A 23,583-nucleotide genomic window follows, 5' to 3' on the forward strand; every position below is an offset into this window, starting at 1 on the left:
GACCAGAGGGCACTATTGTGTTAGGAATACAGATTATTGTATTTTGATTTATGGGCCACCTTTTTTAATATTATTATATATGAAGTAATTTCAAATTACCCTCCAACTTACCTTCCTTCTAGTATTCCAGCTCCGAGACGGGCTCCTCACAGCAGACCAATCAACCCTTGCTGAAGTCATCAAGATTGATTACTTTTTTTCCAATCAATTGCTTCTTATAGAACCACTAAGGGCATGGGGATTGCAAAAAGAAAACAGTGGTGTATCTTTTAAAATTGCACTGTTTTCATATGCCATGCTGTGGGGCAGCATGTATTCTGCAATTAACTTTATTAATAATTCTGTGTACTTTGGCTGTCCCTTTATCTCTGGAGGTTACTTTTAATGTACTGCTTTCTTCTTTAGGATTGATGGACCCCACTTCTGTTTACATTGTAGATTTTGATTTTAAAAGATCGTACTGTGCTTTGCTCAACAGACATACCATATATGCTTGTAACAAGAGCAGATTTATTGAAAATAGCTAGTATGAAGTAAAATATTTGGGGAACAGAATCTTGTAATCCTTTTTTCTGCATTGCGTTGTGGATGAGAAAAAAATGAATGCTTTAACATGGCTGGGTTACTTAAAAATAGTTTTTATAGTTAACATTTTTCTTAATTCATTGAAGTTTTTTTTTCTTTTTTTCTTGTGACCTTCATACAAAGGATCATCATGACCCAGCACATTAGTCCTGTTTACTTTAACTGGTTGACCATAGAATTGAGCGGCTTGCTAGTCACACACAGTCCATGTGGGATTCTAACATAACATTCAGTGAGTTCTCAGAGCTGGGCCAGCCTTTGGAGGCTGATGGCATAGCCTCTGTAGATAGCATGGATTGCAGGTTTTGGTTGCTGTTGTCTAGTTCATCTAGTTTCTCTGCATTGTCTTCCCAGTTTATGTGGAACCTCGTTACTCTAGGATTCGATGCCAGTATGTTCCTCTGAAGCTGAAAGATATAAAGCAAGGGACACTGTTGCAGTCATCAGCATTGGTTATATAATTACACTTCAGTGCCTCCCTCCCTCACATCCCCATCCCATTTTGTGACATACCTGAATCCAGCGCTGATGTCCCTCGGTGCTGGGTCAGGCTCTGCCCACTCTCCTCCCCTGCCGACATCAGCCGGCAGGGGGAGACTTAATGCGCAGCAATGGCCGCGCGCATAAGACCTCCCCATAGGAAACCATTATTTAATGCTTTCCTATGGGGATTCCGGCAACGCTGGAGGTCCTCATGCATAGCATGAGGACGTCTAGCGTCATTTAAAACACTTTTCGTGTTCTAAGAAGCCAGAAGTCCCTCTAGTGGCTGTCTGATAGACACTAGAGGAGGACTTAACCCTGCAAGGTAATTATTGCAGTTTATAAAAACTGCAATAATTAACTTGCAGGGTTAAGGGTGATGGGAGTTGGCACCCAGACCACTCCAATGGGCAGAAGTGGTTTGGGTGCCTGGAGTGTCTCTTTAACCATTGCAGTTAACAAACAATGATGTTCAAGAAAATGCAAGAATATGTTTGCTATATAATTTTATTATTTTCGTTAAATAAAACAATTTAAATTGTTCTTCAAATGTTGGTGATATACCTATTAAACTGGAGTGAACTTTGCAATGATTTTATCATTTAATTAAAGAAATACTCGCACCACAAAAATGAATAAAAAAAATAAAAATATTTCAATACATAATTGATAGTAAATACAAATATATCTATATACCTATAACAATAGCATATGTACCTCAATCAATCAACCCCGATATACAGGTATCTTACAGATATAAAAAGTACAGCTTTAAAAAGTACGGCTATAGACCCTTGACATCGGCTGATTGATTGAGGGACATATGCTATTGTTATAGGTATATATAGATGTATTGAAATAAAATTAGATTTTTTTGTATTAATTTTGGTGGTGCGGGTATTTCTTCTAATTATATGATTGTTGATATACCAGTAGAGGTGGTGGTTCTTAATATCCTTTGCACCCTAGACTTTGTGTACATACTGTACATTTATTGGTTACCCCTAGTGACTTAATTTCTAATGATTTAATAATTATCTATGTATATCTAATGATTTATAACAAAATGTTCATTTGGTTGCAAATATCAAAATAACATAGAAACATAGAAACATAGAATGTGACGGCAGATAAGAACCATTCGGCCCATCTAGTCTGCCCAGTTTTCTAAATACTTTCATTAGTCCCTGGCCTTATCTTATAGTTAGGATAGCCTTATGCCTATCCCACGCATGCTTAAACTCCTTTACTGTGTTAACCTCTACCACTTCAGCTGGAAGGCTATTCCATGCATCCACTACCCTCTCAGTAAAGTAATACTTCCTGATATTATTTTTAAACCTTTGTCCCTCTAATTTAAGACTATGTCCTCTTGTTGTGGTAGTTTTTCTTCTTTACTGTGTTGATTCCCTTTATGTATTTAAATGTTTCTATCATATCCCCCCTGTCTCGTCTTTCCTCCATGCTATACATGTTAAGATCCTTTAACCTTTCCTGGTAAGTTTTATCCTGCAATCCATGAACCAGTTTAGTAGCCCTTCTTTGAACTCTCTCTAAGGTATCAATATCCTTCTGAAGATAGGGTCTCCAGTACTGTGTACAGTACTCCAAGTGAGGTCTCACCAGTGTTCTGTACAATGGCATGAGCACTTCCCTCTTTCTACTGCTAATACCTCTCCCTATACAACCAAGCATTCTGCTAGCATTTCCTGCTGCTCTATTACATTGTCTGCCTACCTTTAAGTCATCAGAAATAATCACCCCTAAATCCCTTTCCTCAGATGTTGAGGTTAGGACTCTATCAAATATTCTGTACTCTGCCCTTGGGTTTTTACGTCCAAGATGCATTATCTTGCACTTATCCACATTAAATGTCAGTTGCCACAACTCTGACCATTTTTTCTAGTCTACCTAAATCATTTTCCATTTGGCTTATCCCTCCTGGAACATCAACCCTGTTACATATCTTAGTATCATCCGCAAAAAGACACACCTTACCATCAAGACCTTCTGCAATATCACTAATAAAAATATTAAAGAGAATGGGTCCAAGTACAGATCCCTGAGGTACCCCACTGGTGACAAGCCCAAGCTTCGAATATACTCCATTGACTACAACCCTCTGTTGCCTGTCACTCAGCCACTGCCTTACCCATTCAACAATATTGGAATCCAAACTCAAAGATTGTAGTTTGTTGATAAGCCTTCTATGTGCAACAGTGTCAAAAGCCTTACTGAAATCGAGGTAAGCAATGTCTACTGCACCACCCTGATCTATAATTTTAGTTACCCAATCAAAAAAATCAATAAGATTAGTTTGGCATGATCTCCCTGAAGTAAACCCATGTTGTCTCTGATCTTGAAATCCGTGTGTTTTTAGATGTTCAACAATCCTATCCTTTAACATGGTTTCCATCACTTTCCCCACTACTGAAGTTAGGCTTACTGGCCTATAGTTGCCCGACTCCCTTTTACCTTTCTTGTGAATGGGCACAACATTCGCTAACTTCCAATCTTCTGGGACTACTCCTGTTATCAATGATTGGTTAAATAAATCTGTTAATGGTTTTGCTAGTACACCACTAAGCTCTTTTAATAGCTTTGGGTGTATTCCATCAGGTCCCATTGACTTATTTGTCTTTACTTTTGACAGTTGAAATAGAACCTCTTCCTCTGTAAACTCACGTGTAATAAATGACTCATTTATCCTTTTTCTTAACTGAGGTCCCTTTCCTTCATTTTCATCTGTAAATACCGAACAAAAATATTCATTGAGGCAGTCAGCTAGACCTTTATCCTCATCTACATACCTTCCTTCTTTTGTTTTTAATCTAACTAATCCTTGTTTTACTTTTCTTTTCTCATTTATGTATCTAAAAAAGGTTTTGTCCCCCTTTTTTACTGACTGTGCTATTTTCTCTTCTGTGTGTGATTTGGAAGCTCTTATAACTTGCTTAGCCTCTTTCTGCCTAATCTTATAGGTCATTCTGTCTTCCTCACTCTGGGTTTTTTTATAATTACTAAATGCTAACTTTTTGTTTTTTACTATTTTGGCTACATCTGTGGAGTACCACAGTGGTTTCTTAACTTTTTGCTTTTACAAGATTCATTCTTAACAATCAGTAAGAATGAATCTTGAATGGAAGCAAGCCTTAATGACAAGTGATTTAAATTGTGATTTAAGATTACTTGATTTACATAAAATTCACCCTGGGACACATTATTAAAGGGAACCTATGTGGTAAAAGGGACTCTTTAAAGGAACACTATAGGGTCAGGAACCCAAACATGTATTCCTAACCCTATAGTGTTAAAACACCATCTGCCCCCTCACCCCCTAAATATAGCTGTTATCTTTATTGCAGTCTGCTGCTGCTGGCTATGCCCCCGACCTGCCTGTTTGGCTGACATCATCAGAGTTTGTGTCTGAGCCAATCACAATGCTTTCCCATTGGATTGGCTGAGCTTGTCAAGGAGGTAGATCAGGGGCAGAGCCAGCACAAGCCAATCACAGGCATGGCCAATCAGCATCTCCTCATAGAGATACATTGAATCAATGCATCTCTATGAGGAAAGTTCAGTATCTCCATGCATAGGGTGGAGCACTACCCCAGGAAGCACCTCTAGTCAGGGGTGTATCCTGGTTTTGTGCTGCCCTAGGCAGGACAAAACTCAGGCACCCTCCCCCCCGCCACCCCCACCCAACCCTTCTCCCGCCTTCTAAATACACACACACTGACAGATACGCATCCATTAGCTAACTGTTAGCTAATGGATGCGTATCTGTCAGTGTGTGTGTGTGAGTGTATGAGTGTGTCTGTGTGTGAGTGTGTCTGTTAGTGAGTGTGAGTGTGTCTGTTAGTGAGTGTGTCTGTTAGTGAGTGTGTCTGTTAGTGTGTGTGTCTGTTAGTGTGTGTATGTCAGTGTGTGTGAGTGTCTGTTAGTGAGTGTGTGAGTGTGTCTGTTAGCTGCTAACAGACACACTCACACACTCACTAACAGACACACTCACACACACTGACATACACACACTAACAGACACACACAGTCAGACACACACACACACTCTAACAGACAAACAGACACACTCACACTCACTAACAGACACACACTAACAGACACACTCACACACACTCACACACACTAACAGACACACTCACACACACTAACAGACACACTCACACACACTAACAGACACACTCACACACACTAACAGACACACTCACACACACTAACAGACACACACAGTCAGACACACTCACACACACAGTCAGACACACTCACACACACAGTCAGACACACTCACACACACAGTCAGACACACTCACACACACTAACAGACACACTCACACACACTAACAGACACACACAGTCAGACACACTCACACACACTAACAGACACACACACACACACACTAACAGACACACTCACTAACAGACACACACTAACAGACACACTCACTCACATTAACTCATTTTTTTTTTAATTTACCCCCCCAGCCTCCTTACCTTTGGGAATGCTGGGGGGGTTCTCCCTCTCCCCGGGGTCTAGTGGGGCTGCCGGTCGGGCTGCTGGGCTGGTTGCTGGGCGGGCGGCTGGCGAGGGAGCACTTCCTCTGAGCTGTCTGCTCAGCTCCCTCGCGCGCCGCAGAGTGAGGCTGGGAGGCGGAGCCGGAATATGACGTCATATTCCGGCTCCCAGCCTCACTCTGCGGCGCGCGAGGGAGCTGAGCAGACAGCCCAGAGGAAGTGCTCCCTCGCCAGCCGCCCGCCCGCCCAGCAACCATCCCAGCAGCCACCAGCCCAGGATGTCTGTTAGCCGCAAGGCTAACAAGGCATTTGCCCTGGGCGTTTGGGGGCGGCTTTTTTTGCCGCCCCCTGGAAAATGCCGCCCAAGGCAAATGCCTTGTTTGCCTCGCGGCAAATACGCCCCTGCCTCTAGTAGCCATATGATGAGTGGCCAGTGAAGTTATCACTAGGCTGTAATGTAAACATTGCTTTTTCTCTGAAAAGACAGTGTTCATTGCAAAAAAAGCCTGAATGGAATGATTCCACTCACCAGAACAAATACAATAAGCTGTAGTTGTTCTGGTGACACTAGCATCCCTTTAAATTTCAAATGGGTACCCTAAACACCAAAACGAATTTAGCTTAAAGAGATACTGTAGACACTAGAACCACTACAGCTTAATCTCTCACTGCTCTATTCTCTGCTATTTAGGAGTTTAAGGGACGTTCCACTGTCTAAATACGAAATAAAATACAAATTAGATTTGAAGTTATGCTGCATATCACAGACTTCCCAATGCAACTTAATGAGAAGTCTTTGCAAGGCAGGTGCTCTTAACAAATGCCTGCCTCTTGAATTTAGCTCTGCTGAGCTAAGCAAGCAGGACGTAACAGGGCTGGTTGTCTGTTTGACAGCCAGGGGTGTGTTACAAGATTAATTCATAAAAGTGCCAATTTCTATTAAAATCTGCACTGCAATGCATCAGAGCTGTTTTGGCAGCACAAGTGGGACCTACACGATATTAGGCAGGTGGTTGAAATGTTGTGGCTGATCAGTGTATGCGTCATCTCCTTGAACACCCAGCTCTTGGTTAACCAGCCTGTGCTAAATTAGGTAATCAAGAAATTCTAGTATTTTGGTGTGTCTTTGAGAATTGTTTGGGAGAACACTGACATTAGAACAATCTCATTTCTTCACTGATTTTGTAGAGTGCACTATCCTGAGCAAGTAATGCTTACGTTCATTAATCTGCCTACGGAAGCTGAATTGACATTTTTTTTTTTTTTAAATATAATATTTGTGTTGGTAATATTAGTGTTGATAATGTTTGCAATGCAAGACAAGAGCATCCTATGATACAGCTATTCATTTAATCTTTAATCAACCTGGCTGCTAGTCACTGCCCTCCTGACTTTATTTATATGACTTCCAATAATAGATTCCGTTGATTTTGCAAGTGGCACTGTCACACTGCTTGGCTAATAATTACAAATAAGTACCTTCCCTGCTTCCTGAGATATGCTGAATAACACTCCCTTTACAAATCCTATCTAAATGTGTGCCTGGTAATTAACCTATGCAGTACTCGGCATCTCTCTGCTGCAGCCTTTTATCCTCATTATTTTCTGATTGGGCCCCGTGCCATCTCTGGGTAGAATTTTCTGCTTTGTTTTGTTTCACAACTTCTAATATGTGATGGTCGAGATAAAAATATCACACCACGGATATCATTGCATTAGGAGGGGGTTAGGCCAGAAATATGTTTGCATGTCTTTTTTTCTGATGGTACCAATACCAGGCATGTGAGACAGATTCAATTGCTGCACTGGTTTTGTCAGGTATCCTACGATCCTATGATGACACTATATAATTAAAAATAATAGTAATGACAACCTACGCTTTAGGGCTTTTTACTGAGTAGCTCAGCTTTTGTTGAACTTAAAGGAAGCATATGAAGTCTAATCAAACATTTTCTGACATTTTAGTTTCTTGGGTTATAATTTATCTAGAAGACTGTAAACTCGTTTTAGCAGGGTCCTCATTCCTTTTGTTCCTGTGTCACTGTGTAATTGTCAAAGTATTTTGAAACGCTGCGGTATTGGTTGGCACTATATAAATACCAATAATAATACTAATAATAATGTTTAATATTTCTAAACAGAACAAAGGTTAGATGCAAAGATACAGTAAAAAGCTATTTAAAGTGGCAATTCCACATCTGAAGTATTTGCATTTTTCATGTCTGCTTGCATGTGGTGTGTGTGGGAAGGGATATATACTTACCTAAAGCTCTATGTCTTTGGTCCTGGCAAACTAAGTCACAAGACACCGTGTTATCTTCATAATCTTGCAGAAAAGTGCAAAACTAGCTCCATAGAGCTCAAGGAATGCAGTGTATAATCTCATTAGGACCGTATGCATCACGCAAGAAGATGCAGTTCCATCAGCTGAAATTAGTTATGGCTGATCGGAATGGCATCATACAGATTAAACTGATTAAAGGGGAAAGCCCAACAGTAAAAAAAACCTTTAAAATTAATTCCATGTATATTGACCACATGAAGCCTTTTGACTTCTATTCTCATTATTTTCTGATTGAGCCCTGTGCCATCTCCATAGATAAATGATTACCTTTTATCCCATGCCATGCTGGTTTTACTGTTAACCAATACAGCTCTTCTCTATAGAGAAGCATTGGGGGTGGGGGCTGGACTGTTGTGTGTAGGTGACAAGCCCCATACGGCAGATGGCAATTACCATCTCCTCCTAGATATGCATTTTACTGGTTAAACCACAAAGTTTCCTCCAGCGCCAGTCACAGCTTCCCCCGTACAGGAAGCATGGAGTGCCGCTGGGCATGCATGCCCAGTGACCCACTGATCTCCCCCCCCCCCCCCCCCCCCCCCCCTTCACAAAATAGTCTTGGAAAGAAACGTACCTTATCCCATGCCAGTTTTGTGAATGGGGAGTCACTGGTTGGCTGAGTGTGAAACTGACTACTCTCAACCAATCAGCAGGGCCACTGCTTTTCGTGTAAGTAAAATTTCAGAAGCCTCATGCTGCCTGGGGGAGACCGGCACTGGAAGGAACTTCCGGGTTAAACCGTTCAAAACCTGTTTAACCCCTGCGGATAAGAATGCGCTGTCGGCATCCAGGAACCATAACAAATGCATTAAGATTAAGTTGTTATGGTGCCTTATGATACCTAAACTGTCCCTTTAATGTATTGGTTTTGGTGTAGTGTCCCTTTTAAAGGTTGGCCTTTTGCCATTTTTTACCATAAATTTATAAAACACAGTAGTCCATAGTTTTTGTTATATTTTTTAATAGTTTGGGAATTTCAATAAAATTCCAATGTAATTGAACCATTTGTAATAAATATTATGAAAAATAATGACAATATCCACTATTATATGTCAAAATTTGTTTGTGTCGCAAGACCATTTAGTAGCATTTCAAGATATTTCTTACCTTAGAAAAGTCCGGTTTCACAGGAGGATTTTCCCGTAACTCTGTTTCTGTGTATTCATTATTGACATAATATCCCACTCTGATAAACTCCTGACCCCTATATGTGCAGGTTATTAACACCACTGTAACACCAACTGCATCTGCATCCGGAATAAGTCCTGGGTTAGGTGCATCAGCCTACAAAGTGTAGGAGATAGAGCAGTTAGGATTTCCAAGTGTTTAGTATTAACTGTAGTTATATATAGCTTTCTGTAGTAGTAGTTTGTAGACAAAACATTGAACATCTGCATTGTATTAGTCACTTGCTAGCACTTGCATAGATGTACTTTTATTGCATGTAGAATATTTACGTTATAAAATACAACTGTTCCTGTCGCTTCTCAGAATTTTTGTGTGTGCATTAAGGAGGTCTCCAAAGGATCCATAAGCTTTGCAGGGACAGACAAATAAGTGTGTGTTTCAATGCCCAAAACTGTACATGTGCAAGGTTTTTATTATGTAACTGAGGAATTTTAAATATTTCTGAATTAAGTGGTTGTTAAAAATTATATACTTTTTTATTTTTATTTTTTTACGAAGAGCTGGCAAAGTGGGCATGGTGCTTGCAGTAACCCTTTAACTCGGTTGGTTGTTGATTAATGCTTTTCTGTTTATTAAGGGGCCTTCATCTGATTTCTGATCCACGTATTTAAGTGACATTAAAGAAAAACTCTAATTTAAGAAATGTATATTATAATGATTTTAAAAAGCAAAAAAGGATTTCTTATTTTCTTTAGAGGTCTTACCTTGCCTTATCTGAATATCTGACAGCCGGCCAGCTCTTGGGCCCCCATAAAACGAGGATAACACAGTAAATACAGCCCTGCCCTCCTCCCCCTCCCCCTCCCCCTACTGTTAAAGGAGAACCGGAAGCTTGCCTGCTAATAAAATAAATGGTTAGATCACACCTTGAATATGCTGTGCAAATTTTAGCACCTATTCTAAAAAATTATATTATGGTACTAGCATATAATGCAAAAGCAGGCTACACATTTTTTTTTCCTGGCCATATCCATGGCAGCACAACAATGGGTAACTCCTCCCTATCCCTAACCAGCCAGGAACCTAATTAAAACAGAAGGTATAAATAACCCCCCTACCCCTCCAACCCTCAGTCTTTTTGTTCCTGTCCTATCCCTAGGACAGACTTAGTCATTCTAAGACTAGAGATTTTTTTCTTTTTGGCTAACCTGAGGGTTTGTTACCTTCTCCCTCAAGGGACTCCAGCCTCTCTACCTTGGGCAGTTTACAGTACACGGCCCTGTGCAGAGGTGACCCCCTCAAGAGACCCCTTTAGTGGCCAGGGGTTCTAACTTGCTGGGACCCTAGGGGTAGCAAGATCATGCCATCACCATGATTCCTGAAGTGACCAAGGGGGGTAGCAGGCCGGGCATGCACATACAGAGCATATGAATTTACTTGCGGTGACCCTACGGGTAGCTAGATTATGCCATTGTCCTGTCTCCTGCAGTGAACAAGGGGTAGCAGACCAGACATGCACATGGATTGCAAGGATTCTATGAGATCAACTAACATTCCATCGCTGAAAGAGTTAATGTAAGACTGGCTAGCATTCCATCGCTGAAAGGGTTAAAGTACAACTCTGGTATCCTGTACTTTCTCATGGATTTACTTGCTGTGAACCTAGGGGTAGCAAGATTTTGCCATCAGCCTATTTCCTGCTGTGACCAAGGAGTAGCAGGCTGGGCAGGCACATACGGAGCATATATATGGATATAACCCCTTCTACTTATCTTCTTCGGTACCTCCATGGGATCTCCCAAAATAGTTCCTCCCTCTTCCATCAGGTCCAGTTCAACTTTCCTCATTCTGAAGGTTTCGATAATGTAGAAGGGCTTAAATATAAGCGTTTTTGAACTACAGTAATTCATACCCTTCTGAGGGCCATGAAAAACTTATATCCTTGGCTACCTTTACAGAGTTGAGATGCCTTTTTTTCCTGGTCTATTTCTAATTAGGTTTTCATTCAAATTCATTCTACCAAGAAGGTTCTAAGTTCTTCAATCCAGGACTTATCTTGGAATTGGCCACATCCCCTCAGAGATATGTCTCCGCACTCTCTGATCTCTCTTTTCGTGAAAGTGCTTTAATATGGAAGTATCTAAATTTCTGTTGGCTGTATTTATATGATCCCACAGTTATCTATTGCTCTCCGTGGAATTCTTTTTTAGGGCTCTGAAATCTTCACCCCTTTTAACCATGAGAGTATATCTCTCCACAATTGATTAATATTGTTAGCTCTAACGGTGACATTGGCATGGACTAAAGGATATTAGATCCTCAAGCACTATTTTGCATCAAATGTAGAGTCGTAATAAAACTTTCTCCTCTTGTCCTAGATAGATGCCTTAAGATCTATTTTTATAGATCCGATTTCTTCTGATAGTCTGTTTAACTTTACTAATCGACCATAAAGATCTTCAAGCCTCTATAAAAGCCATCAGCGGATGGATAGTCTTGGCTGTTTTTTATGCTACTAAACCCTAGGGGTTACAGTACTTAAAGGTATGTTTGCTCTAGAGCCATTTCTCCCTCTTGAGCATCGGTGGCCAAGTTTCCCTGGAACTTTTGGTAAATGGCTGTTTGGTCCTCAATCAATTTTCAGGCATTTTTTTTTGTTGTTTTTTTTTTTGGTACATTTGAGTTGGTCAATTTGATAATGTGCCAATAGTGGGCAATCAGTTTTTCCAATGTCCTTATGAGGTGTGTGTGTGGTGTGTGTGTGTTGTCAATTTGTATTCATATTTTGGAAGTCTTGTGTACTTCTTTCCCTCCCTTGGTTATTGCTTGGGTATTACCCATTGTTGTGCTGCCATTTTCTTTTCCTGGTCATAGGCCATGGCAGCACAAAGATCCCGCCCTGGGATATTGCTGGAAACAAGAGGGACGGGTAGGAGGTGTTTCTTATACCTTCTGTTTTAATTAGGTTCCTGTCTGGTTAGGGATAGGGAGGAGCTATCCATTGTTGTGATGTCATGGCCTATGACCAGGAAAAGAAAATTACGGTAAGTAGGAATACATTTTCCTTTTTCACAGTAAGAACAATAAGGATGTGGAATTCTCTACCTGTAATGGTGTTTGTTTCATCTGTGTGTGTACAGATGTCAAACTGCTAATGGATAAATACTTGCAAAAACATTATATGCAGGGATATCATTTTTAATAAGTGGGGTAATGGACACACTTGTTTTTTCAGTTTTCATCTTATGTAAAGTTTCCTTCTGACACAATGTTTTTACTTATAAAGTGTTGTTGCAATATTTGCTTTGGAGCAAGATGAGCAGCTAAACCTAAACCTTGAAGGTACTGTAAATATCAGAGATTTACTACAAGCCAATGCTGCCATTTTAGAGCACCTGCTTCAATATTCTGGTGTTCAAAAAGGGCAGCCAGAGGTATGTTTATAGCCGTGCATGCAGAATCTTCTTGCCATGGTTGAGAACCCACTCTGTATGATAACATGCAGTATTTGCTACTTCTGAGTATGTTTTCTCAAAGGCCAAGAAGGTTACAAGAGCGTCTGCATGCTAGGGTTGTAGGTGGTATGCTTCTGTGATAACTTTATTGCTGTTTTTAGTATAGCATTATGTATCCTGTCATTAATTCCAAAAGATTCCTCACCTGAAACACAAACATATGACGTCCCGCTGGCACAGGTCCCACCAGCACAGAGTCTAGCACTTGGTCATACTCCTCACTTTCTGCTGAGCCCACATAAATTATTTTCCATTCCAAGTCTGCATGAAACAATAAACAGTGTGTGTATTAAATGTTTATATACACATATATCCCATCTCTTAAAGGAGAAGTATCAGCAGGTGATAAACGCCTTTTGGCACACATAATCAAGCAATAATGATGCTTTGCTCAAGCGAGGTTAGCAAAATGTCAGTGTTTCTCCAAGCACCTTGTCCACTTCGGCAGCAGAGCGGTTTATCTCCGTATGTGCAGCGTTTCATAGCTGGACTCTAACTGCCGTAACTCTACCTGATCTTTGGGGTTGTCATCAGCCAGCCCCAAACCAGAGTTTCGGACTGGCTAATGTAAATTTCATTTTGAGCTGATAGCGGCCAGCTGAAGCTCTCAACCAATGAATGGCGATGGCCGCGGCTTCTGACTTCTGCGGCTCTACAAATGCAAGAATCATGTCACCGGTCCAACATGGAGCATTTGAGCACATTGGGGACTCAAGTAATGGGACAAACTGGGGAATGCAGCAAAATTTGCATTATTCGCCTTATTGTACAAGGCTGGCTATCTACATAATGATCTTATCATGTAGGTAGTTCCTGCATTTTCTCAATAAATAAAAAAATACTTGTTGCAAAAGTTAAATAAATGTGTGCTAACCATGTAGGTATTTACAATTATATTTTAATAAAATATTAATTCATGAGTTATTTAGAAAACAACTATACATTTACATCTTCCTTTTATTGTTGGATGTACCTAGAGCATGTTTTCACTTGTAAACATAAACTTAAACCTGTTTATTTAGTTTATAATAGTGGGGATTACTTAGGAGACAAAACGATTGTTTTCTGGGTATTTTGAACTCTGTTCAAATCTTCGAAACCTGAATGGACACGTAAAAAAAAAGAAAAAAAAGGTTTGTATCTGCTGCATGAAATAGACAAATTATTGGATTAAACTTTGATGTGCCAGTTAGTTTTGTTTTGGGTTGGTTTTTTTAAACATCTTTTAGCCAGGTAAACCTGTTTTTTTCATAATTTATATGTAACCATTTTCCAAATGGAAAAGTGGCCGCAATATTTGTTTAAAATTTTTCTTTTTTTAATTTATCCAATAGCAACATTTGCAGAATAATAGTCTGCTATTTTTATTACTTTAGAATATTCCCAACATCAAAACAGATATATTTGTAAACTACCTATATTTTTGATGCTGCTTTTTTTTTTTTTGGTAAATTGCTGAATGTATTAATGTATATAAGGGATCATTTTTAGTGGATGATCCTAAAGGGAATAATATATCACAGATAGAGGAAGTGCTAGCAATGGATACAATGTTTACAACTTGGCTTTCATAGTGGCAGGGTTCTGCAAAAAGACTCTAAACATACTATGTAGCCCTTAGTAATATACCATGTGCCCTTCTGGTCGTGTTGACACATACATACACACACAGATGTGTGTGTGTATGTGTGATATATATATATATATATATATATATATATATATATATATATTGCATATAATAGTTGGAATGCAACTTTCAAATACTTATCTGAATAATCTTTTAATTACAGTGGATTAATCTATAGAATCCCATGCATTTACATTAGTGCCCACAATTATGCATACTTTATATAAAGTACCATGCAAGAATTAATTGTTGTACAAATAAATATCAATAAAACCGTGTGCCATCAAACACTTTAAATTACAGTACTAAAGCAGTCATTAGCCTATGTAAGTAAATTAGTAATTAACATGTTTGCTTTATTCTTATTCATTAAATTCACAGAGCACTGCTTTTGTACATATATGCAGTGTGACATATGGCATGATTAATACTTGAGTGTTTTAAAAAGCAAAGTAGTCTTGTTTTTTTTTCTTTCTTTAAATTCAAGCAATAGAAATCCCCTAAATGACATCATTACACTTTTTTTTTGTAATTTCCAGTGCGTGCATCAGCTGAATTTAAGCTGTGTGCAGAATTGAATTTCCTGTCTGTGTTTTCCGAGTCCTGCTATTTAGCATTTGTTGACACGGCATGTTAAGATGACAAGTGCAGGGGTCAGTGCAGCCTCCCTGCCTCCAGCATTGTCTGTTATGTGTGCAGCTGTGTTTTCCTGAAAGTCATTATTCCTTGTACCCACCACGTTCCTAACATGGCTTCTGCCACCAGGGCACCCCAAACTTACTTTTCCTGCTCTCACATGAGCTTCGCATTCCCATGTACTCACAGGCAAGTTTTGCATTTCTTGTTACATTGCTACACTGTACGCCCGCATGGTCCTTCCCCTTCCCACTCTCTGTCCCAGCTTGCTCCACCAAAAAGCAGCAGGCCTGTGGGAATTGGAATTTAACCTTGTGTGAACCAGGACGCAGCCTCAGCTGGTTGCCATTCCTGAAAGCAATGATTTGCAACTCACCTTCAGACAGGTCCTCTATGCACTCAAACGTGATTTCAAATTGGAATGGGTTGTAGAAAGGAGAAGGGTTATCCAGCACCACTACATTGTTCACCTGAACCTTTGCCATATTTTGGAAATGCACAAAACAATAGGGACGGTGTCTGAGCGCAGACAAGATACAGTAGAGTGTTTATCTGTGCAGAGCCCCCTTGTCACTGCTTTCTGCAGCCCCCTCGCAGGAGTCCTGAGAAACTTTCCTCCAGCACGGCTCTTTTATTTAATCCATTGATTCTTTCCAACCTGGGCAACTCCACTCTGCTTTTTTTATTAGTTTTAATTTTCATTCCCCCCCCTCCCTCCCCTGCTTTCCTATCTCACTTCACTACAGCACATTCTGCTCTGTTGCTATAACAGTGTGTGTCAGGATTGGCTGCTCCCAAGCCCTCCCCTAATGCTAAAAGCTACATGAAGGAAAAAGACGGACTCCTCATGGCTGCAAGAGCTGGAATTGTTTATCAGCTGCTCCACCTGCTGGGCCAGCCACGTGAATGCAGCTCGGGGAGGATCTCTGTCTTACCTTGTGACACCCAGACATGATGTGCCTGTAAGATATCACGTGGAATGCAGGATGAAAGCTTGTATGGCTAAACTCTGTACACCGAATCTCACACATCTTACTTGTCTTTTTTTTAATTTGTGCATTTCTGAGGCTGTATCTATATTTGGTAGACTGGTTCCTCTTGACTGTAAATATTGGCATCAGCTGTGTGTTGTTGAATTAGTTGTCTGTGATTCAGATTCATTTTTTTCCTCCTCATTTTGCACCTGTGCTTCCTATTCCCTATAGACTGTAAGTCGACAGAAATAGGCTTCTCAGTAGACGACGGTAATTTAATATTTGCCTGTCACATCTATTGAGTCTCTTGATTGCACAGTGCTGTAAAATAGTCCCATCTAAAAATATATATATATATATATATATATTTTTTTTAATAAATTTTTTTCTCCTTTTAAATATTGTGCTGTAGTCATGCAATTGATTGGGGAGTAATATTGAAGAATAAACTGCTTTGACACATATTTGCTGTGAGTATAAGATGTGTTGCAAGAAAAGTAAACACACACATTCAACTTCACTTCTCATCCTCCATTATGTCCTCTATCTCACCTCTCCTGATAATGGCTTTCTTTACTGCTCAGCAGTTCATTTGGAATGACATCATGAATGCTATAATGTAATGTGGTGTGGGAAAAATGGAACCGTGTAGGAAAATGACCCTGATGGCAAGTATTACCTTTATCCTACTCAGAAACAACTTGCACCAAAGAAATCCTAAAACAATGTGCGTTAATTCCAAAGATACGTGAAACGGCAGGTTAACAATCCTGTTAGTTCTGCCATAGTCTGGATCCTAAAAAAGCGTAAGGGCAGATTTAGTTTTTGCTCAGGGTTAATCTAGGTCCGCAGTGAAAAGGTCAACAATTTGTTTTTTTTGACAATAAAAGATTAAAGGGAGCCACTAAGGTTGTTTGATAATTCTTTTTGAGAAGGTGAATGAGGGAATAAAATTAGATGCAGCATAGTTTGTGTAAAAAGAGTACACAGATTGCTGACCTGCATGTGTGCAACTTGCTCACACACTGAAGCTGTGTGCACCTGTAAATTCACAATGTGCTTATGTGCTGACTCTGTGTGCACTGATGTAATTGCAGTATTTTGCGTTTTGTGTGCATTGTTTGTCCCTGCTCCTGTGTGAAAGCGTCTGTAGTATTATAATAGTAAGCAGAAGTCTGTCTTGGGATCCAATAATTGAGAAATGGGTTTAAATGGGTTTAAATGGCGGTGGTTACTAGACCCTGCTACACCAGTTCCAGTTTATGAAATGCTCCAGGCTACTCCGAGGATATATTCATCCTCATAATTTCCTTCACGTAGCAGAGAACAAATTGCCATAGTCCGGCCAGGAATTAGTAAGGCACTGTAGACTGGGATAGAAGAAAGCTTTGTTAGAAATTTAGGAGCCAGCAAGTTTGGTGTTAGACGTAAAAAAAAAATAGAGTATTAGGCGCTCACTAGAGTGCTCAACTTAGGATAATTGTGGGCAGCAGTGACCAATACAAGGATTCCCAACCTTGTGAGTATTAAAGTATAGAAAAATCTTCTGTTTTTGAAGTCAATTGTATGTACAACTTCAAAAAAAGATTTATAGATCTTTTATTTATACTGTTTGGAGCAAGTTTGGTTAACTTTGTCTTTTTCTACTGTGTACATTGTGTATAGTGTTTTTAAAAAAAACAAACAAAAAAAACTTGTTCTTAATGGTGGTAATTGTTTAGAAATGTCCTCCTCAAATACCCACTAGGACAGTCCAGATCCAAAATGCCAGCAAGTTCTCTCTGCATGAGAGATACAGTAACCCTGGACAATTTTTTTCTGCCTACATTATGCCTCATCAGCTAATACCCTTCTAGGCACTGTGAGCATGGGCTCTACATCTGGTTACCCCATTAATTTAGAAGTATCCTAAGCATATGCATTGAAGCACAAACAGAGTAAAGCTTTCTTTGCTGCTGAAAAGTTCAGGAAATAATGATTCAGCAAAATATAAAGCCTCCTTGCCATAAAATTGATTATCAGCAAGTGTGACCACCTTTATAAAAGCCAGTGTTTTAGCAGTTGGCTGATCTTGAGCATTCAGGTGTGTGATAACACAATACCAAGGAGGAAAGACATCCACAATGATCTTAGAGATGTAATTGTTGCTGCCCTTCAAACTTAAGTTAGAAAGGCCATTTCCCAAAAAATTCAGAAGTCCAACATTCTACAGTAAGAAATATTATTCAAAACTGGGAAACATTCAAGACAGTTGATAATCTTCCCAGGAGTGGATGTCCAGGCATATTCACCCCAAGGTCAGACTGTGCAATGCTCAGAGAATTTGCAAAAAACCCAATAGATATATCTCGTACTCTACAGGCCTTTCAGTTAGCATGTTAAATGTTCAAGTTCATGACCGTACAATAAGAAAAATATTGAAAATGTGGTTTGTTTGGAAGGGATGCCAGGATGAAGCCTCTTCTCTCTAAAAAGAACTTAGGTTTGCCAAATAGAATTTCAACAAACCACAAGATTACTGGAACAATGTATTTTGGACAGACTAGACCTACGTGGAGATTTTTGGCCATAATGCACACCACCACGTTTGGCAAAAACCGAACACAGTATATCAACACAAACACCTCATAACAACTGTCAAGCACGGTGGTGGAGGGCTGATGATTTGGGCTTGTTTTGTAGCCACAGTACATGGGAACCTTGCAGTTACTGAGCGGACCATGAACTCCCCTGTACACCAAAGTATTAGAGTCAAATGTGAGGCTATGTGTCCAACAGCTAAAGCTTGGCTGAAATCATGTCATGCAACAGGACAATGATCCAGCAAATCTGCAGACCGATCTCCCTGTTGACTGCCGACCATAAAACTATTAGCGAAGGTCCTAGTGCTCTGCATTCAACCCACCCTACCGAAATTGATCCACCTGGCTTAGGTGGGGTTTATCAAAAACAGAGAAGCTAGAGATAATACCACCAAAGTTATCAACCTAATACAAGCGGCCAGGACTGGATCTACACCCGCACTCCTAATCTCCACCGACATGGAAAGGGCATTTGACAGGCTAGACTGGACTTTCCTCTTTGCGATGCTTCAAAATCTGGGATTCGGCCCTAATGTGAGGAAATGGATCGGGGCTCTATACAACGGGCCGTCCGTGCGTGTATATGTGAATAGCACACTGTCCAGCCCGTTTCTGATACACAGCGGCACCCGCCAGGGATGCTCCCTCTCACCCCGGCTATTTTTATTAAGCCAGGAACCTTTCCTAAACGCGGTCTGAAACCTACCGGACATTAGAGGCATACAAGGAAAATGGGGGGGGGGGGGGGGGGGAGCAAAATATCAGCCTACGCAGACGACCTGCTGTTTACAGACAAGATCGTCACTCCCGGCCATCATGCAAGAAATCGAAGACTACGGCGCACTCTCCAACCTCCGAATCAATTCTAAAAAATACGAGATCCTGCACCTTGGCTGTGATCGCACACTGATCACTACCCTAAAAGCACGATTCCCGTTCCACTGGTGCAAAGACGCAATCAAATATTTAGGCATATGGCTCACCGCCGATCCATCTCACTTGTTCAGACACAACTTCCCTCCCTTCTTAGAACGCATATTTAATGACCTAACGGGACGTACCGCACATAACCTGGCTGGGACGAGTATACGTTCTTAAAATGAATGTCCTACCACGCTTTTTATACCCGCTACAAACACTCCAAATCCTCATTCCCCAGACCTCTCTAACCCAGATACGCAAAGCCTTCACAAAATGTGTCTGGCGGAACCGTACAGCAAGGATAAAATGACATTCTCACAAAACCTAAATTACAGGACGGGCTGGGACTCCCAGACCTAGTTAAATACCACCAAACTATCCACCTACAACGCATCACCGAATGGACTCTAGGAACAGAAGACAAGCTTTGGATCGCTATAGACGCCAGCTTCTTATCATTTCTACTACACTCTCTCCCTTGGCAACCCCCACAAAAGATGAGGGGACACGAAAGGATGCACCCCACATTAGCAGCCACCCTGGCAGTATGGAAAAGTATATCAGGCAAACCGGACATCGCTCCTTCAGTATCTCACCTGTACCATATCACGGGCAACACATTGTTCCACATGGTTGATAGCAGCCAGATCATGACAAGCCTGGTGTAACAACCCCCTACCATGTTGCCTGGGAACCTCTCCCTTTTGTTTGTTTTGCCATCATCCACATTGCCTGTACCTAAAGAACAAAGACTACGTCTGGCCCTTTAACTGTTTTGTACAAAGGATTGGTACATTTGATATGGCACTTCGGATACAGTAGAAGTGGCCGCCGTTAGACAAACGAGCACGTGCGGCTGCCATTTTAATCCAGTCGAACTCGGTTAGCGGTGTGGGCCGTCAAATCCCTGGAACGGAAATCGGCCACACATTTGAACGAACACCGCTGACGTGTACCTTCCCCTACCCTTCGACACTGCGACTGGAGACTAAGTCCCGTTTAAAGATTCGAACACACGTTCGAATGGGACTTTGTCATTCTGGTGTAAAATAAACCTCCATTAGACAATTGAACACCGCTGAAACAAAACCCTGGTTCCACTTCGACACTTCGACAGAAGTCTAAGTGCGTTCGACGATTCGAACGCCGCCTTCGGATGGGACTTTATTTTTCAGGGCAGAAATAGACCGACCGCACAGCCTGAATCTGTGGAACTGTTTTGGGCATGCAAACAGGCGAGCAGTCGGTCCAAAGAGACTTTTTAATATTTCTGGAACCCCTGAACAGATTTGTACGAACTTTTAATATGTTTTTCCCCAAGTTGTGTTGTTCATAAAAATATTAATGTTATTCCTGTGTGATGAAAAATCTGAAAGTTATAAAAATGCATTAAAAGTATAAGTTTTAGCTTGGAGATAATTGAGTAGATACAGTAAGAAACTCAATTATCTCCCAAGCAGAGGGGAGGGAATCTGTGGGTTGTAACCATTGTTTGATTGGTTAACGTCTAATTGGTTGTGGGTGTCTCCCTTGCATGGGAGCACTGCATAAAAGGAGAGTACCGGTCATTAAACCTCAGTTCTACTTTACCCTTCAAAACGTAGCTTTGTCTCGTTATTGTAAGGGAACATGCTCCGATAATCACTAGCTCTTTTTTTTTTTTTTAATTCTTTATTTTTGAAGCTCATAGTCAGTTACATTGTGTGGTTATGGCATTTAACGGGTTAAGGCAAAGACATAATGGTACAGATGGTATGTTGCGCTTTTTTTTTTGTTTATGCAAAGGAAACAAACAAGCTTATCAGAGAAGTTGTCATGTCATCTAAACAGGAGTTATGCAAGATATAGTAGCATTGACATAAGTTAGCATGTTAGATTAGCTTAATAGTTCTAACCTTAGATAATTATAGTTACTCGCTAGCATACATTAGTGTGATTCAGTTTAACCACCTAGGGACATTGGAGCACTGGGCTTGCCAGGTTGGATATACATGCAGGCTCAAGAGGGTTAAGTGCTGTCAAAGGTCTGTGTTTGCCTGTCAGGAGACCGGTCTTTATTCAGTGAGGATGGTTTCTTCGGTGCGATAAGCTGAGATGTCTGCTGCACTATCAGTATTCTTCTGTTAGCTGATCTTTTGCTCTGCTCATAGGGTCTTATCACCTACTCCGCCAGTTCCCCCTCCGACTGGTTCAGCGGTCTGTTAGTGTGGTCGCAGGAGAGATGAGTGCGCCCGGCTGTGATCAGTGTCGCTTGCCACGTGGTCTCCGCCATCTTCGAAATGGCCTGTGCGCCGTGCTTTCTCTGCCTCTGCTCCAAGCATTGTGGTGTTCCGATGGGTCTCAGGGTGGGGACCGGGATCACCCCCACCGGCCCAGAGGGGGGGGGGGGGGAACGGAGCCAGATCCGCCTAACCCCGGGTTATTGCCTTACCGCTGGTGGGCAGGATAGCCAGGCAGCGGCCGTCCACCTCACTCACCGCCCGAGCGGTCCGCGTCGTGTGACTTAGATCACCTCTCCGAGGGACTAAAACTATTCAGCAAGCCTCTCCTCGGGACCAGGGTGGCCTCTTGTACCGGTGCACGGCAGCCAGTTGTCAGGTAGCCAAGTTTTGGGGGCCAAAACTTGAGGTTTTTACAGGAGCTACTCCATTTTGCCTACATTCAGCCTGGCGGTCCAGCCCCGCCTCCCCTCACTAGCTCTTTCAAGAGCTCTACCTCTCTCTCTCTACTTGAATGCAGCTAATAGAAAGAAGGCTACTCCATTACTGCACAGCATCTTGCCGGGAAAAAGGACGTCTCCATCAGCTGATACCCTCTCTTCACTGGGGTAGCCGTTACACCTGGGCTTACCAACCCCATGAAGGCTACAACATCAGGCGGTCACAATGCTCACGGACAACGCGGTCAAGCTCACGCCAGAAAACTACCTGCTGCATCTGACACCCCTACAGCTGGCTACCTATAAAAAGACGACAACCCCGTATCTGATCAACGTGGCACGCAGCCTGATGCCAGTGTTCTGGAAGAAAACCACAACCCCATCCATGACGGACTGGATAACGAGGGTTGAAGACACGAGGTCCATAGAATTAATTCTGACTGCTAGAAGACGAAACCAGACTTACCAGAAGATATGGTTTCACTGGCTTCGATGGCTAATGACAAGATAAACAGAGAGCGAACCTACAAAAGACCGGGCCTCGGGGAGCTCATATGCCGAGGAGGTGTGAAGGCGGAGGCCTTTATACACCGGCCCATTCCCATACCCTCCCCCTGACACTCGTCAAAGCGAAAAGTGTGTATATCACTGACCTGGCCTCATGCTGCGAATGCTGTACCACCCACAAAAGGGGTAACATCAATACTGCTCATTGCACATCCACCTAGGTACATCTATCAACACTTGAATGAACACATTACAAAGGGCTAACGCCCCCCCCATGCCAAACGAACTGCCCTTGCAGCTCCCTCCCTACCCAACCCACCAGCAACACACCTGAAAGGCGACACAAACTCACGCAGAGACATTCACATACACAACCCCTCCTCCCTCCTCAGGGAAGCCACCCAGCCGTCACCATGCACACATGGACACCGAAGACTTTCAACAAGCAAAGAGCGAACCAAACAACCCTGGTCGCGCCTGAACCTTGCAATCAGACTTAGACTCCACACGATGCAAGACAGCCGACTGGTCAAATACCTGACCAACTTCTTACTGCTTAATACTAAAGTCACACACCGCTACCATTAGCCATATCACCCCACACAAAACAGCACGGTCTACCAACACGCTTCCCTACTGTAGCACAATCCAGCCCACAAATGTGCAAGATTATGATAATGTACCTTGACCCAGACACTTATGGGCCTAGCTGTATTTTGGTATTACTTCTGTCTTACATCTGTTACATTCACCAACACAGGACACGTAATACAGCTCCAAACAAGAGCGTTGCAAGGCTGTATTGTTACCCCCGATGTCATATCTACCCTATCAGATGTTACAATACCTTGTCGCTTCATGTGCAAATACAGATATATATCACCCTACTCATGTATGCCTTCCCTCATCGATAAACTTTGAAGGAGGGGAAAAAAAAAACCTATGGGACGTATTGTCAAATATGGGGACCATGGAACTCCTTCATATAAGGAGATGACAGGGCAATGGAACAAGGGACATAGAGGACTAGAAACATGAACACTTAGGGACACCTGGCTGAAACACGTAGGTAGACCAAAAGAAAGCATA

At 41.5% G+C, this 23,583-nt stretch overlaps 2 protein-coding genes across 3 annotated transcripts in view; one reads left to right on the forward strand and one right to left on the reverse strand.

The window, feature by feature from the left end:
• Positions 1–23,583, forward strand: part of MCM9 (minichromosome maintenance 9 homologous recombination repair factor) — a 99,527-nt gene that overhangs the window by 33,049 nt on the left and 42,895 nt on the right. The gene's annotated exons all lie outside the window — the stretch shown is intronic.
• Positions 494–15,567, reverse strand: ASF1A (anti-silencing function 1A histone chaperone). Its single transcript, XM_063441267.1, has 4 exons — positions 15,228–15,567; positions 12,731–12,846; positions 9,050–9,226; positions 494–992 (listed from the first exon to the last, which is right to left on the reverse strand). The coding sequence occupies exons 1-4, from the start codon at positions 15,334–15,336 to the stop codon at positions 780–782; spliced, it is 615 nt and encodes a 204-aa protein (XP_063297337.1). The 5' UTR covers positions 15,337–15,567; the 3' UTR covers positions 494–779.

The sequence above is a fragment of the Pelobates fuscus genome, chromosome 2, assembly GCF_036172605.1.
Source record: "Pelobates fuscus isolate aPelFus1 chromosome 2, aPelFus1.pri, whole genome shotgun sequence".
NCBI classification, from domain to species: domain Eukaryota; kingdom Metazoa; phylum Chordata; class Amphibia; order Anura; family Pelobatidae; genus Pelobates; species Pelobates fuscus.